Source organism: Ovis canadensis, chromosome 1, assembly GCF_042477335.2.
Source record: "Ovis canadensis isolate MfBH-ARS-UI-01 breed Bighorn chromosome 1, ARS-UI_OviCan_v2, whole genome shotgun sequence".
In the NCBI taxonomy this organism is placed as follows: Eukaryota; Metazoa; Chordata; class Mammalia; order Artiodactyla; family Bovidae; genus Ovis; species Ovis canadensis.
Genome location: NC_091245.1, coordinates 72822079 through 72837339, shown reverse-complemented (window position 1 = coordinate 72837339; position 15261 = coordinate 72822079). Strand labels below are relative to the sequence as shown.

Sequence of the window (15261 nt, the reverse complement as noted above, 5' to 3'; positions counted from 1 at the left end):
AAGCCTGGTGTTTGGAGGAGAAAGGAGTATGTGTACAGGCGAGAGGAGCAGGGTTATGTAGAAAGATTAGTCGGAAAAGGTGCCTCTGAGAACTGATCTGGTGGATTTGGGTGGGAAGAGACTTGGATTTGGAGAGAAATCTCTATTTTGGTAGGATTGCCAGTTACCTGAAAATTTAGATGGTATTTGGACGTACTGGCCTCTCTGGTGTGAAGCCATAGGCCAGAAAGTGGCACCATATGTAACCACCACCACTCACCCTGGCCCCATCCCCTGCTAGTAACTGTTATGGTTCTGACCCCTTGCCTAGCTCGATCCTTACTACCCTCCTTTCTCCACACTGGTCACCACCTCTCTCTTGCCCTGTTTATCGCACTGGTAGAACTTCCAGGCTGGCTTTCTTCACAGCGACCACTTAAGCTCTCATCCTTGATGGTAATGTAGATGCTTGCATCACATTGCCTTGGACTATTCTGAATAAATTTTCTTTCCTATCTCTAGGATGAACCTACCTTCTCATTGCCCACCCTGTGGGTAACAATATACTCTATCATTGAAATTGGGATGCTTATGAGAGCAGAAGGAAGTAGTATTAGTAATTATGCTGGGACTACAGGTATAAACTGGGACCATCCTGTGCAAACTGGATGATTGGTCACTGTGTGCAAGTGGCGATGGGCCCAGTTATCTCCAGCTCAGGAGTGGAACCAAGACCCCCTCCCCAGCCTCGCATCTGATCTGAAGAACGAGGTTATGCTCCTTATATGGCTCATCCAGAAGTCAAATATAGGCCACCGCTTTTCAGTCACTATCTTGTTTTTTCACCCTCAGGCCTGTCTTTCTCATTTCCATCAAGGAGGCTCCAGAACACGCTTCCACTAGTTTCCCTTCTGCTGGGAATGGACTAGAGATTCCCAGAACCTGTTTTCTCAGCTTCTTCAGGCCGCCACCTGGGATGAGATGTAGGCTCTTCTCCCTTGTCCAGGTCTCAGAGAGCTGTCTCCAGACCCTTGCATAGGCCCTAGAAGGCCTGTGTTTTTGCCTCTCTGGGGTTCAGAAGGAGTCAGAGGAGTGGACTTTCAAGCCAGAGTCAAACCAGTCTCCCTTCCAACCCCTCAGGACGCTAAAAATACCCCCCAAACTATTGTTCATTGCTTCTTTACATCGCTATAAGCAAAGAAGACGCCGTGTGTGCATGTGTGTATATATATTAATAAGAGTGAAGTAATGCTATTTGCAGCAACATGGATGGACCTAGAGACTGTCATACTAAGTGAAGTAAGAAAGAGAAACACAAATACCATGCCTATCACATATTTGGAATCTAAAATATGACACAATGGAGCTTATCTACGGAACATTCACAGATACAGAAACCAAACTTGTGGCTGCCGAGGTGGGGATGGCAGAGGGATGAAGTGAGAGTTTGGGACTAGCAAATGCAAACTGTTACGTATAGAATGGATAAATAGTAAGGTCCTGCTATATGGCACAGGGAACTACACATTCAATATCCTATGATAAACCATAATGGAAAACAATATGAAAAAGAATATATATATGTGTATAGCAGTCTCTTTGCTATACAGCAGAAATTAATACAACATTGTAAATCACCTAAACTTCAATAAAATAGAAATTTTTTTTGAAGTTATATTGTTCACAGCTTTAAAAGATTTAAGGGGCATAGTAAATACCCATGCTTTTTGAATAAAATATTGTAGATATTAAAGTCAGGCCTCAAATTTTGGAAGTAACACCAAAAAAAATTTTTTTACTGTAATAATAATGACATCTTACTGGGTTCAGATGTATTGTCTAGTACAGGTCCGCAGTCCCTATTCTGAAATCTTAGAAAGCTTGGAAAACCAAGGAAGAAAAAAAGTTCCAAGTTTGTCACAAGTTTATCTGATAGTAAAACCTGGGTTGAATTGGCATGAAGCTTATTGTCTCATCTCACTTAGTGTGAATATTCCTATTTTGCTGCAGAAATATTAATATTTGAAGAAGCTTGGAGACGTTTTGGTTACTTCTCCAAACTTTAAAGGTGGGTATTGTGTAATATATGGTATATGTACTATAATACCTGTTCACAACACTTCTGACCCAAAAGGCTTCTGATGGGGGATTTTGCCTCTGTAGTGCTGAAATCTAGACCCCATGTGCCCACAGTGCAGAAAGCCGAATTCTGACAGCCAGAGTTTGCAACAAAGTAAGGGTTCACTGCCAGGCACTAAGCAAGGGAGTGGGAGGCAAGCCTCGGATCCATTCCCACTTTTTCTTCAAGTTAGGGATTTATTATTTTTTTTTAAAGGGCAAGAACAAAGACTGATATTAATTGCCTTGTGACATTACTTAATCATAGTTTTGGGAGTCAGGATGTTCTGTTTTGTGAGTCTCAGACCATCCATGACTCGGGGGTCTGTTAGCTTATCTTGTCCTGGAGAAACAACCTGGGTTTGTATGTTAATGATGAAAACACATGCTAGTGATTTTAGTACATTAACAATGAGTGTTGGCAATGTATATTTTAGTCATCGGACACTGGTAGGATTAGTGCTCAGTTAGCATAGGATTGAGGTCAGAGGGGACAATAAAGGGAATAAAGATTTGGATAGAGAGATGAGTCATAAACTCAGTAAGGGAACTCCGTTTTAGGGGAATTCAGTTTCAGCTAACAGGACTATTTTACCCATTACATGTTTTCAATGAATAATCTCCACAAATTAGGCAAATACAACCTCCAACAAGGTTCCTTACAAGTTTGCCCCCTTTTGGATTCTGCTCCTTGTATGGTCTATAGTTTGAACTATTTGTATTATTTTCTCATTGACCATTTAGTACCTTAATCCTTTGGAAGAAAACAAACACACTGAAATAGTAAATAATAAGTAAATAATAATAGTGAATAACATATTGAGCCCAGAGCTTTTGTTCTTCACTGGTGTAGCATGGAAGGAAGAAGGAATCTCCTTTATCATCATATGTAAAAGAGAGTGTTCACATGTGTCCCCCATTGTCACTTTATGCTGAATTCTAGGAACTACATAGATGCCCTCCTGGAGGATAAAATAAACCTTCACATGTGATTTCATGCTTTATGAGTCTCAGACCGGGTGGTCCTTGGCTCAGGGACCAGTTTCTTCATGCAAATACTAATATTTGTATGTCTTCATGCACATACTAATATGTGTACCAGTGTGTATACCAACACCCATAACCGTGTGATTTGTTAATACATACTGGATCATATTAAACATACTGTCCTGCACCGTGCATGTTCACTTTGACAACTTATCTGGGCACATCTTCCATATCTGTTCGTATAAATCTATATCATTTGCTCACGTATCTCCGTATATTTCATTGCATGGACTTTTCCTATCCCTATTGGAGGATCTTTGGACCATTTCCAGTTTCCACAAATACAGTGATAAAGTGGATAGCATATGGATAAATCTGTGGGATATATTTCTAGAAGTAGAAATGCTGGATCAAAAATAGACACACTTAAAATTCTTATAGATATTCCCAAACGGCCTCCCCCAAAATTTACATCAGTGTGTGTGCCGAGGGAATGTAAATATCTGTTTCCCTATATCCTCAGTAACATTAAATATCCATAATCTCTGCCAACTCGGTAGGTGAAAAATAACTCATTGCTTCCTTTTATGTTTAATTGTTAACCATCTTTTCAAATGTTTGACTGTGTTTCCTGTTTAGAATTATCTGTTCATCTCCTTTGCCCATCTTGATACTAGGTTACTTGTCATATATTGATTTGTAATGACTCTGCATATCAGTATGTTAAGGTCTTTACATAAAACATATTTTATAGAAAATTTCCCTCAACTATTGTCAGTAGGCTTCCTTGGTGGCTCAACCATAAAGAATCCACCTGCAGTGCAGGAAACCCAGGTTCGATCCCTGGGTTAGAAAGATCCCCTGGAGAAGGGACTGGCTACCCACTCCAGTATTCTTGCCTGAAGAATTCCATGGACAGAGGAGCCTGACAGGCTGCAGTCCATGGAGTAGCAAAGAGCTGGACATGACCTAACAACTAACAGTTATTGTCTTGACTTTAACAAGCCTGTCATATTTAGGAACTTTTTGTGATAACCCAATGATGTGTGTTGTATAAAGCAGGAAAAAGGCTTAGTTTAAATCTAATTCCAAAGAAAGTTAAAAGTAATCAAGAGAGCATTTCCTGTTTGTACAAATGTTAACTGTTACTATGTTTAACTCCTGTATCAGTGGCCTAGTTGATTTGGATTTTCGCTATTTCCTTCCAGTTTCCTGAATACTATGTTCACCGCATTCCCAGAAGCCGGGAGGTCCAGCAATCCTGGCTGTCTTCAGTGCTCACCACCTTGTACTCCATGTGGCTCTCTTTCCCCCTGACTTACCGAGTGAAGCCAGATTTGGTATGTATCTGGTACCAAATACCAGATTTGGTATTTGGAGGGGAGCGAGGGTCACTCTCCTGTGGATGCTTCATTGGTAATAGGACAAGTTGTTTTCTTAAACAGCTACTATTTATCATTGCGCTAGATACTGTACCAGGCCTTTTACTAGCATGTGCTAAGATTTATCATTTCAATGCACTTTCCTGAAAGAGGTGAGGAATTTGTCTTCCCTGTCTGGCTAACTTGAACTCTGAATTTGCCTTCTTCAGCTCTCTGTCTCATGGCAGTAAGAACTAACACAGCACTATCTTTAACCAATCTGTGCTCCTGTCTACCTGTGATTCCTGAGCCAACATCATGTGCTTACTTGTCAGCTGGAAAAGAAACAGTTTTCTATTCCTTTTCAATATTCTTCTTGTTTTGTCAAAGCTCTGTTACTGATACTCTGTAATGGCCTATTTAGAAAAGAATCTAAGAAAGTATGGATATATGTATGTTATTTACTTTACTGAACACTTGTAGCAAACACAACATTGTAAATCAATTATACCCCAGTAAAAATTTTAAAAATTAGCAATCTAGTAGGCAAATCGGAGAAGGCAATGGCACCCCACTCCAGTACCCTTGCCTGGAAAATCCCATGGATGGAGGAGCCTGGTAGGCTGCAGTCCATGGGGTCGCTAAGAGTCAGACACGACTGAGCGACTTCACTTTCACTTTTCACTTTCATGCATTGGAGAAGGAAATGGATGTGTTCTTGCCTGGAGAATCCCAGGGTGGGGGAGCCTGGTGGGCTGCCATCTATGCGGTCGCACTGAGTTGGACACGACTGAAGTGACTTAGCAGCAGTAGCAGCAGCAGTAGGCAAATAAAACTCTGTTACTGATACTCTGTAATGACCTACTTAGAAAAGAATCTAAAAAAGTGTGGATATATGTATGTTATTTACTCTGCTGAACACTTGCAGCAAACACAACATTGTAAATCAATTATACCCCAGTAAAAATTTTAAAAATTAGCAATCTAGAAGGCAAATAAAACTCTGTTACCAGAAATGATATGCAATGGGCAGAATGTCATACACTCCCAAGTTTTTATAGAAAAGTAATACAGAAGATAGAAATGTGAAAACTTAATTAGTACACCGTATTAAACCTTACCTTCCTTATCTATAATGGTCTTAAATTCTCTGTGGATGAAGTTCTGTTACTAAATTCTAAATGCACTTCAGTGTAAGGCAGATCAGCAGATATGTTATCACAATAGTGCAGACAGCTCCTAAATAACACTCTCATTCCTGTTTAACGCAGAATCCATTAATCTGTGTAGCCTTAAAGAAACTCTTGATTAGCTTACCTTATACATGATTTCTGGCACAGTGGATATTATTTTCATGAATAGTTGGACAAAATGCGCTTAGCTCTGATGATTTTGAAAGACCGCTATCAGTTTGGTCTTTGCCTTTCACCAACTGAATCGCCATTCAAGTGCCTCCTTTAGATTAGAATTTTAAAGCCAGAATTTTCTATATGAATAATTTAGATTGTTTTTAAAAACTGTAATTTACAAGCAGTGAAATGCACAGATCTTAAGTATATAATTTGACTATATCTCTTATCAAGGTTTAGAACATTTCTATCACTCCACCGGCCCCTCCTCAAACAACCAATTTCTGGTGATTTCTATCACCATAGATTAATTTTGCTTATATTTATTTTAAAATTGTTGACAAAGTAAATTTATCTCACAGTCTCCAACCACATCTTTAGTGTGTAAAATTCAGATGTTTTCTGAAAGATCATTAGTGCTCTTCAGGGGCTTCCTGATGACTCAGTGGTAGAGAACCACCTGCCAACGCAGGAGACGCAAGTTTGATCCCTGGGTCAGGAAAATCCCCTGGAGGAGGAAATGGGAGCCCACTCCAGTATTTTTGCCTGGAGAATTCCATGGACAGAGGAGCCTGGTGGGCTGTAGGACATGGGGCCGCAAAAGAGCTGGACGTGACTGAGCAACTGAGTACACGCGTGTGCACTGCTCTTAAAGATTTAATTATTCCTGAAACGTAAGAGAGAAAGTGGAAGGAGGAAAAATGATCTTCACGTTTTAAGCTGGAGGTTTTGAGTTTACATCTACTAAGCCACTGGGGGTATGGCCACTGTCGCAGGCAGCAGCCAGGTTCGAGTGTGATGACTTGAGGACGCTAGGGTGTGAAAGTGAGAAGGAGGCAATGACGTGACGGCTGACGTCTGCTGTGGATGTGGAGGACTCTGCTGTCTGCCTGGCCTAAGCGTTTGATACCCTCGTAGTGGGAAGAGTAGCCGATGGGGCATTAAGACACTGAATCCCAGGCTCATTTTGCCTTTTATTTGATTTTAGATCCCTTCTGGGCATCATTCTCTACTTTAAAACAAAAGGATTGAACTAGATGTCCTCTCAGTTCCCTTCAAACTTAGTCTAAAATTTTATGAGTGCCATAAATTTGCCTATAAAGAGTGGAAGGGAAAATAAAAACTATTATGTTTCTAAAGGAATAAGAGGGGGGAAAGGAGGGAATGTGAGGTACTTATTTCCGTTTTAAACTGAGTTTTCAAAATTATTTCAAACCTGAACATTGTCCAGTCTGCTGTCCGATATGGTTGGTATCACAAAATGAACTCCCACTTAGTGAAAGTCCCTTTTACACACACACACCAAGTTAATGAGTAAAAGGCCTTTTTTCCTACTTCAAAAGCAGAACTACAACATGCAGCTCTCTCCTGTATTCATCCTTGACTTTTTCTTTTTTAAAAAAATTATAAATGGCTCTAATTCTTTTGTATGTTTTTGCCCTTTTAAACTGAAATATAGTAAATTTATACTGTCGTGTTAGTTTCAGGTATACAGAAGAGTGATTCAGTTGTGTGTGTGTGTCTATGTATATACGTTCTTTTTCAGATTCTTTTCCATTATAGGTTATTGCAAGATATTGATTATAGTTCCCTGTGCTATACAGTAGGACCTTGTTCTTTATCTCTTTTATGTATAGTAGTTTGTATCTGTTAACCTCAAACTAATTTGTCCCCCCACCTTCCTCCCCTTTGGTAACCAAAAGATTGTTTTCTATGTCTGTGAGTCTGTTTCTGTTCTGTAAATAAGTTCATCTGTATCGTTTTTTTCTTTGTTTGTTTTTGGGTTCCACAAATAAGTGATAACGTATGGTATTGTCTTTCTCTGACATAGTTCACTTAGTATGGTAATCTCTAGTTCCATTCATGATGCTGCAAATGGCATTGTTTCATTCTCTTTTATGCTGAGCAATATTTCATTGTATATGTATGCTACATTCTTACCCATTCATCTGTTGTGCATGCTTACATTGCTTCCATGTCTTGGATATTATACATAGTGCTGCTATGAACGTGTATCTTTTCAAATTAACATTTTTATCTTTTCTGGATATGTGCTCAGGAGTGGAATTGCTAGATCATATGGCAGCTCTGTTTTTAATTTTTTAAGGAATGTCCATACTGTTTTCCTCAGTGACTGCATCAATTTACATTCCCACCAACCGTGCAGGAGGGTTCCCTTTTCTCCATGCCCTCAGCACTTATTTGTAGACGGTGATGGCCATTCTGACTCGTGTGAATTTTGATTTTCATTTCCCTAACAGTTAATGATGATGAGCATCTTTTCATGTACTGTTGGCCATCTGTATGTCTTCCTTGGAGAACTGTCTCCAGATCTTCTGCCCATTTTTTGATTGGGTTGTTTGGTTTTTCGTTATTAAGTTGTATGAGCTGTTTGTATATTTTTGAAATTAAGCCCTTGTTGTTTGCTTCATTTTCAAATATTTTCTCCCCGTCTGTAGATTGTCTTTTTGTTCTGTTGAGGGTTTCCTTTGCTGTGTAAAAGCTTCTAAGTTTGATTAGGTCCTGTTTGTTTATTTTTGCTTTTATTTCTATTGTCTTGGGGATATAGTCTGGCAATTTATGTCAGAATGTTTTGCCTATGTTATTTTGTAGTTTTATGGTATCAGGCCTTACATTTAGGTCTTTAGGCCATTTTTAGTTTCTTTTTGTGTATAGTATAAGGATATATTCTAACTTCATTGGTTTACACATGACTGTCCAGCTTTCCCAATACCACTTGCTGAAGAAACCGCCTTTCCTCCATTGTATATTCTTGCCTCCTTTGTCAAAAATTAATTGACCGCAAGTGCCTGGGTTTATTTCTGTGCACTCTGTTCTGTTCCATTGATCCATATGTCTGTTTTTGTGCATTCTTATGACTTTGATCAAAGTTTCTTTTTAATTCTGTTAGGAAAGAAAACCCCAGTTTTAGAAACAGTAGTGATATCAGACCTTAAATTACCTGAGTTGGCTGAACAGCAAGGTGGTTTTCTGCTTCACCTCAGTTGTATGCACCTGAGCCAGTAAGTTGACTCTCCATTCAGCTGTCTCTGTTCCTCACTTTGTCATCTGTAAAACAGAAATAAAGTCACTTTCCTTGTTTCAGAGCAAATGGTGGATAATAGAACATTTCAGTGTTTTTTAAATGGAAATTCCATCTGGTATATAATAGCTAACATTTATTGACCACACTTACATGTGCCAGGCTTGGTCCTTAGTACTTGCGTTCATGCTGTATGAGGTGGGTAGTTCTGTTATGCACATTTAATGGAGGAGGAAACTCAGGCTCTGTGAGACAAGAAGTTACTTGCCCAGAGTATGCAAAACCAGGAAATAACAGAGCTAGGTCTAGAATCCAGGTCTTTCTGATTCCACAGCCCAAAGCCTTAACTACTGGACTGTATGCCCCATTCTGGCTCACCATGGAAGGTGTATTCATTCATGTAGGCCAATTAGAAGTCAATTAATAAATTACTTTTAAAATAACTTATGTTAAATATCAGCCCTCTAATTGAGTATGTAAATTTAAATATACCCCAACAGCTCAAGTTAAGTATTTGCTTTCATAATAGATTTAATATAGACTGATCTAATTGAATAATATAATAATAGTATATATTTCAAAATTAAGTATCATGTATGTTTTTCAAAATAGAATATTTTTAGAATTCAAAATGGATAATTCAAATAAGTGTTAATAAAGAAGTATTACAGAATTTTACAAATGAGACTGATGTGGAAAATTGATTGAATTTATATTTATCAGTTTTCTATTATAGAAAATCATATGCAAAACCATTGTAAGAATATGTAATATTATATCTTAATTTAACTTTTTAAATGAGATAGTAATCCAAAAACTCAGCTTGTTTTGAGGGAAAAGTGTAGAATTGTGCTTATTGAGCATGTATTAAAAGGCATGCTTGTTTGGGGACTTCCCTGGAAATCCAGTGGTTAAGACTCCAAGCCTCCAATGTAGGGAGCTTGGGTGTGATCCCTGGTCAGCAAAGTAAGCTCCCACATGCCACACAGTGGAAAAAAAATCATGCTTGCTTCTTCTAAGCAATTATTAGATGAAAAGCATCTTAGAGGAAAGGTTATAAACTCTGATTTGGAAGCCTGAATCAAATCTTTACTAATTGGAATGGGTGGTTTCTTCTTTTACAAGGTCATGAAATAACTTTTTAGGTGGTTCTGATATTTCACGTATCATATTTTTCCAAGAAATATGGCTTTGCCAGGCATCCTGTGAATAAGAGTTGTAAGTTCCTAAGGGTTCCTTGAGTCTAAAAAGACAGTTGGACAGAAAATAGATCGTTGGTTGCCAGCATTTGAGGTGGGGGAGGGACTGACTGAAAAAAAAACTTGAAGGAACATTTTTGGGTGAAAAGCTGTTCTTGATTGTGGTGGTGATGGTGATGGTGGTGGTTGTTAATTGCATGCATTTGTCATAACTAAGACTTGTGTGCTAAAAAGGATAAATTTCACTCTATAAATTATATCTTAATAAATATCCATTTTAAAATCTGAATCGTGGCTGAAAGCCTCAAATCTTTGCTTCCCAGTAGCTTCATATATAACATGTAATTATCTTTGAGTAAAAGTGATTTGGTGAATCCTTGCTTACTCCTCCCTGCACCTCACCACGCTAATGTTTTTAAGACCCTGTCTTAAGTAGCACAAATACCAGGGTCGAGTTACGGCATTTATCTAAAATTTCTAACAGAAAATTCAACTCCTTTGCTGAATTACGAATCTGGGTCAGGGAACATCAGTAGCAGCCAAAAATGACATAGTTCATCAAATGAACTGAGATTTCTAGTCATTTCAATCACTTATTATTTTATGTTTGTCTCTGTAACCTTGGAAACAGTAAGTAGAGCTGGTCAAGTTTGCAATACTGTATTATATGTTTGATTCTAGGTGAGTCTGTTATCATCAAAGAGTTATTGAAAGTATATGTTAAATGCCTACTGCTTTTCCCCTTGTACTGCTTATCCACTTGTACAGCCAATAGGCATCTGAAACTTTCTTGGTTCAAAATAGTAGGTATTTCCTATTTTTCCCAGGTGGCACAGTGGTAAAGATTCTGCCTGCCAACTCAGGAGACACAAGAGATGTGGGTTTGATCCCTGGGTTGGGAAGATCCCCTGGAGAAGGAAAGGACAGCGCACTCCAGTATTCTTCCCTGACCACTTGCATGCACGCGCGTGCGCGCGCGCACACATACACACACACACACGCACACACACGCACGCGCGCGCGTGTACGTGCATGCTAAGTCACTTCAGTCATGTCCAACTCTTTGCGACCCTATGGACTGTAGCCTGCCAGGCTCCTCTGTCCCTGGGGATTCTCAGAGTACTGGAGTGGGTTACCATGCCCTCCTCCAGAGGAACTTCCTGACCCAGGGATCAAACACACACTCCTCCCCATCTTGGTAAACTTACTTAAGTCAAGTTCTCAGGAGACATCTTTGATTTATCACTGCCACACCCTACTCCTGTTCAACATATCTGCCAGCCATATCTTCACAGTTTATCATGATTTCTGTCTGTTTCCATCCATCTTCACGGTCCCCATGGCATCCAGCACCACCCCATCCCCATTGCATGGTCTCTTGTCTGCCCGTGGACATTCATAACCCCCTGCAGTTTCACCACTCAGCAGCCAGTGTGATTTATAATGTAAATCAGAGTCTGTTACTCCTCACAGAGTGCTGTTAGGTCCAGCAGTCTTCTATGTTCTTAGAATAACATCCAAATTTCTCACTGTAGCCTGCATGTTCTAGCCTGACCAGCTTCTCTGACCTCTTCTCCTCCTCCTCTCTTTCCTAGTTCTCTATGTGCCAGCCAGACCTCCCCCAGCAAACCCATCTGATTCATGTCTCAGAGCCTTTGTACGGGTCGTTCCCTGTGGGTGGGGCTCTTCACACCTGCTCTAAATGTGACTGGTGCCTTTTTGTTCTCTGAGCTCAAATGTTCCCTCCTCACAAAGGCCTCCCCTTCCTCCAGCCCATGTCCTCACCTCTCTGAGAGACTGCCCTGCTTTACTTTCTTCAGAGTCCTAATCCCAATTTTAAAAAAAGATTAAGAAAGCTATTTTATGCATGTGTGTGCCATTCCATAAGAAACCGCGGCTGCCGTGCTCACTGTACTGGTGCAGCAGTGCCTGGTGCTTGGTAACCTCTCAGCGCGTATTTCTGATGAATGTTCCAGGCACGGTGCTAAGTCACTGGTGCCTTATGGTGGCGAGTGAACACTGCTATGGGAGTATCGAAAGAACTCAGTGTTCCCTCACTCACAAATGGTGGTCAGCCCTGCTCTGTGACAGGACTTATCCTGAGTGTGAGAAAAGCAAGCACAGCAGACAGCAGTCTTGCCCCCAGCTGGGTTATTATAGTGCAGTAGGTCCTCTGGGGAGCTGGATATGGCTTGAGAGTGGAGATGACATTTAAGCAAAGATGGATAAGAGTTGATCAGTCAGAGAATAGAAAAAAGGTCATTTTAAAAAGAGTAAAAGATTAATAAGTCAGTCGAGTGAATCACATAATGTATATAAGATTGAAGTCTTTAGACTGTACCTTTATTAATTAGCATTTCACGTATATTTTATTGTTATTAGAAATTAATGAGATCCAAAACTTAAGACCTGAATGCAGTAGCAAGGTAGTCATTTTTATAAGGTTAATTATTATGAGTACTGTTAAGACGACATATGGGACTTTTCTCTCTATAAACCCCATAAACAGATTTTTTTTCATTGAAGTGCAATAGTATTTAAAGGAAATGACCACTTAAACATTTTATTGATTTGTCATTTTGATTCATCAGAATGAAACACCTTAAAGTCGTATTTTTTAAAAATTTTAGAAAAATAGGAATGCATGTAAGAATTAAAGATTTTAAAATTTTAAAAAATAAAAAACTAAAATATTTAAAAAAAAAAATTTTAGAAAAATAAAATTTTTTCAGCTCTCCGTGTGTCAGTTACTATTCTGTGTGCTTTACATATGTTAACTCATTTAATTCCCTTAGCAGCCCTGTGACACAGTACTCTTTATCTCTGTTCTATGGATAAAAAGCTCAAAATCCAGAGAGGTCTGAGTAACCAAGGTCACCAACCTAGTCAGAGCAGCATAGTTCCAGTTCTCTTAGAAATGTATCAGGTTCTGCCAGAATTAGATAACTTATTCAATAGAAACGTAACTAGCATTTTTTAATGTCTGTATTGCAGCACTGAAAGCAGCATTGGCCAAATAAAGTATAGCCAGTGTCCTCAAGAAGCTTTTATTTAGTTAGCTTCAAGGAAAACGGAATAAAGAAATAACAGGTAGACATGGACTAGTAATTCTGTTGTGGAGGGGGAAGCCATTTAAATCAGAAACAGTTCATCCATCTCTTCAGCCTGCACCTTGTTTGGTAGCTGAGACTCTTTTAAAAAGCATTTGAGTAGATTTTTTTTTAGCATTTTTTTGTTTTGAAATGATTCCAGATTCCAAGAAGTTGCAGAAATAGTACATAGCGTTCCAGGTACTCTTCACCGAGCTTCCCCTAGTGGTGGTCTTATATAACTGTAGTGCAAAATTGATATTAGTATCATACTGTCAGTGTCTTCCCTAGTGGCTCAGCGGTAAAGAACCCTCCTGCAATGCGGGAGACGTGGCAGGAGCCACGTGTTTGATCCCTGGGTTGGAAAGAGCCCCTGGAAAAGGAAGTGGCAACCCACTCTAGTATTCTTGCCTGGGAAGTTCCATGGGCAGAGGAGCCTGACAGGCTACAACCCATGGGGATCACAAAAGAATCGGACTCAACAGAGCACAACACACACTAGTACACACACTACAGTAAGTTTCTAAAACCACACTTTGTGTGTGTGTCCCCATAATACTATTAACCAGACTAAAAACCTTATTCATTTTTCACTGTTTTTCATATGTGTTCATGTGTGGTTGTGTGTGTGTGTGTGTGTGTGTGTGCGTGTGTAGTTCTGTGCTGTTTTAATCCATGTGTCAAAGTCGAGGTACATAACTGTTTCACATCACTGCCAGAGAACTGTGCTAGCCCTGTTCTAGCCCCAGGCCATGTTCCATGGTAGCCTTTAATTCATTTTCCATCACTATAGTTTGTCATTTCAAGAATATTCTATAAGTGGAATCACCCAGTATGAAACTTTTTGAAATTTACTTTTTACACTGAGCTTAATGCCCTTGATATCCATTCAGTTTTTTAATATGTATCAATAATTCCTTTTTATTGTTAAATAGGATTTCATCCTATGGATGTACTACAGTTTGTTTAACCATTTATACTGAGGGCCATTTGTATTATTTTTCAGTTTTTTGCTGTGATGAATAAAGCTACTGTGAATATTCATATACAGGTTTTTGTGTAGACACAAGTTTTCATTTCTCTGAATAAAGGCCCAAGAATAAGATTGCTGGGTCTGATAGAAAGTACAAATTTAGCTTTATAAGAAACTGCCAAGAATTCCCTGATGATTCAGTGGTTAGGATTCTGCACTTTCACTGCTGAGGGCAAGGGTTTGATCCATAGTCAGGGAACTAATATCCCACAACCCTCACAGCTACCCTCCCCCCCAAAAAAAGCCAAACTATGTTCCATAGTGGCAATACCATTTTACATCTCACTAGCAATGTATGAGAGATCCAGTTTCTCTGTCTTCTCTCTAGCATTTGGTATTAGTATTTCTTAGGTGTGTAGTGATATACCATTGTGTTTTTAATTTGTATTTCCGTAATGGCAAATGATGTTGAACATCTTTTCATGTGCTTCTTTGTCATTAATAGCTCTTCTTCACTGAAACGTTTGCTCATGTCTTTTGCCCATTTTCTAACTGAATTTTTCATTTTACTTTTGAGTTTTGTATATTCTAGGCATTGGACTGTTGTCCAATATGTGGTTTACAAATATTTTCCCTCACTTCATAGTCTTTTCATCTTCTTAACAAAGTCTTTCACAAAGCAAAACTTTTTACTTTTGATGAGGTCTAATTTATCAAATTCTTCTTTCATAGATTATTCTCTTATCGTCATATCTATAACTCTTCATCCAGCCCTCAATCACAAAGATTTCCTCGTATTTTCTTCTAAAAGTCTTTTAGTTTTATGTTTTACATTTAAATGTATAAATCAATTTTGCATCAGGTGTGAGGTTTAGATGAAGGCTTACTTTGCCTGGATGCCCAGCACAGTTTGTTTTTTTAAAAAAAGAAAAGAAAAAGAAAACTCCTTCCTCCATTGAATTGCTTCTCCCCTTTGTTAAAAATTAGTTGGAGGGACTTCTCTGGTGGCCCAATGGTTAAGACTCTGCTTGCTTTCACTGCAGGAAACTCAGATTGAATCCCTCCCTGGTCATGGAACTAAGACCCCACATGCAGCATGGTGCCGCCAAATAAAATTTTTCAAGAGAATGATTACTATTAAAAAAAAATCAACAAAAAAATCA

The 15261-nt window shown here is 39.0% G+C and overlaps 1 protein-coding gene across 6 annotated transcripts in view; it reads left to right on the top strand.

The window, feature by feature from the left end:
* ALG14 (ALG14 UDP-N-acetylglucosaminyltransferase subunit) overlaps window positions 1-15261 on the top strand; it is a 128796-nt gene that overhangs the window by 33158 nt on the left and 80377 nt on the right. For all 6 annotated transcript variants that reach the window (XR_011258611.1, XM_069598407.1, XM_069598398.1 and 3 more), the window contains exon 3: window positions 4293-4424. Coding sequence is in view for 5 of the 6 variants with exons in the window: in XM_069598407.1 (XP_069454508.1) it covers window positions 4293-4424 (132 nt within the window). In the remaining variant the exon portion in view is untranslated. The remainder of the gene's footprint in view (window positions 1-4292; window positions 4425-15261) is intronic.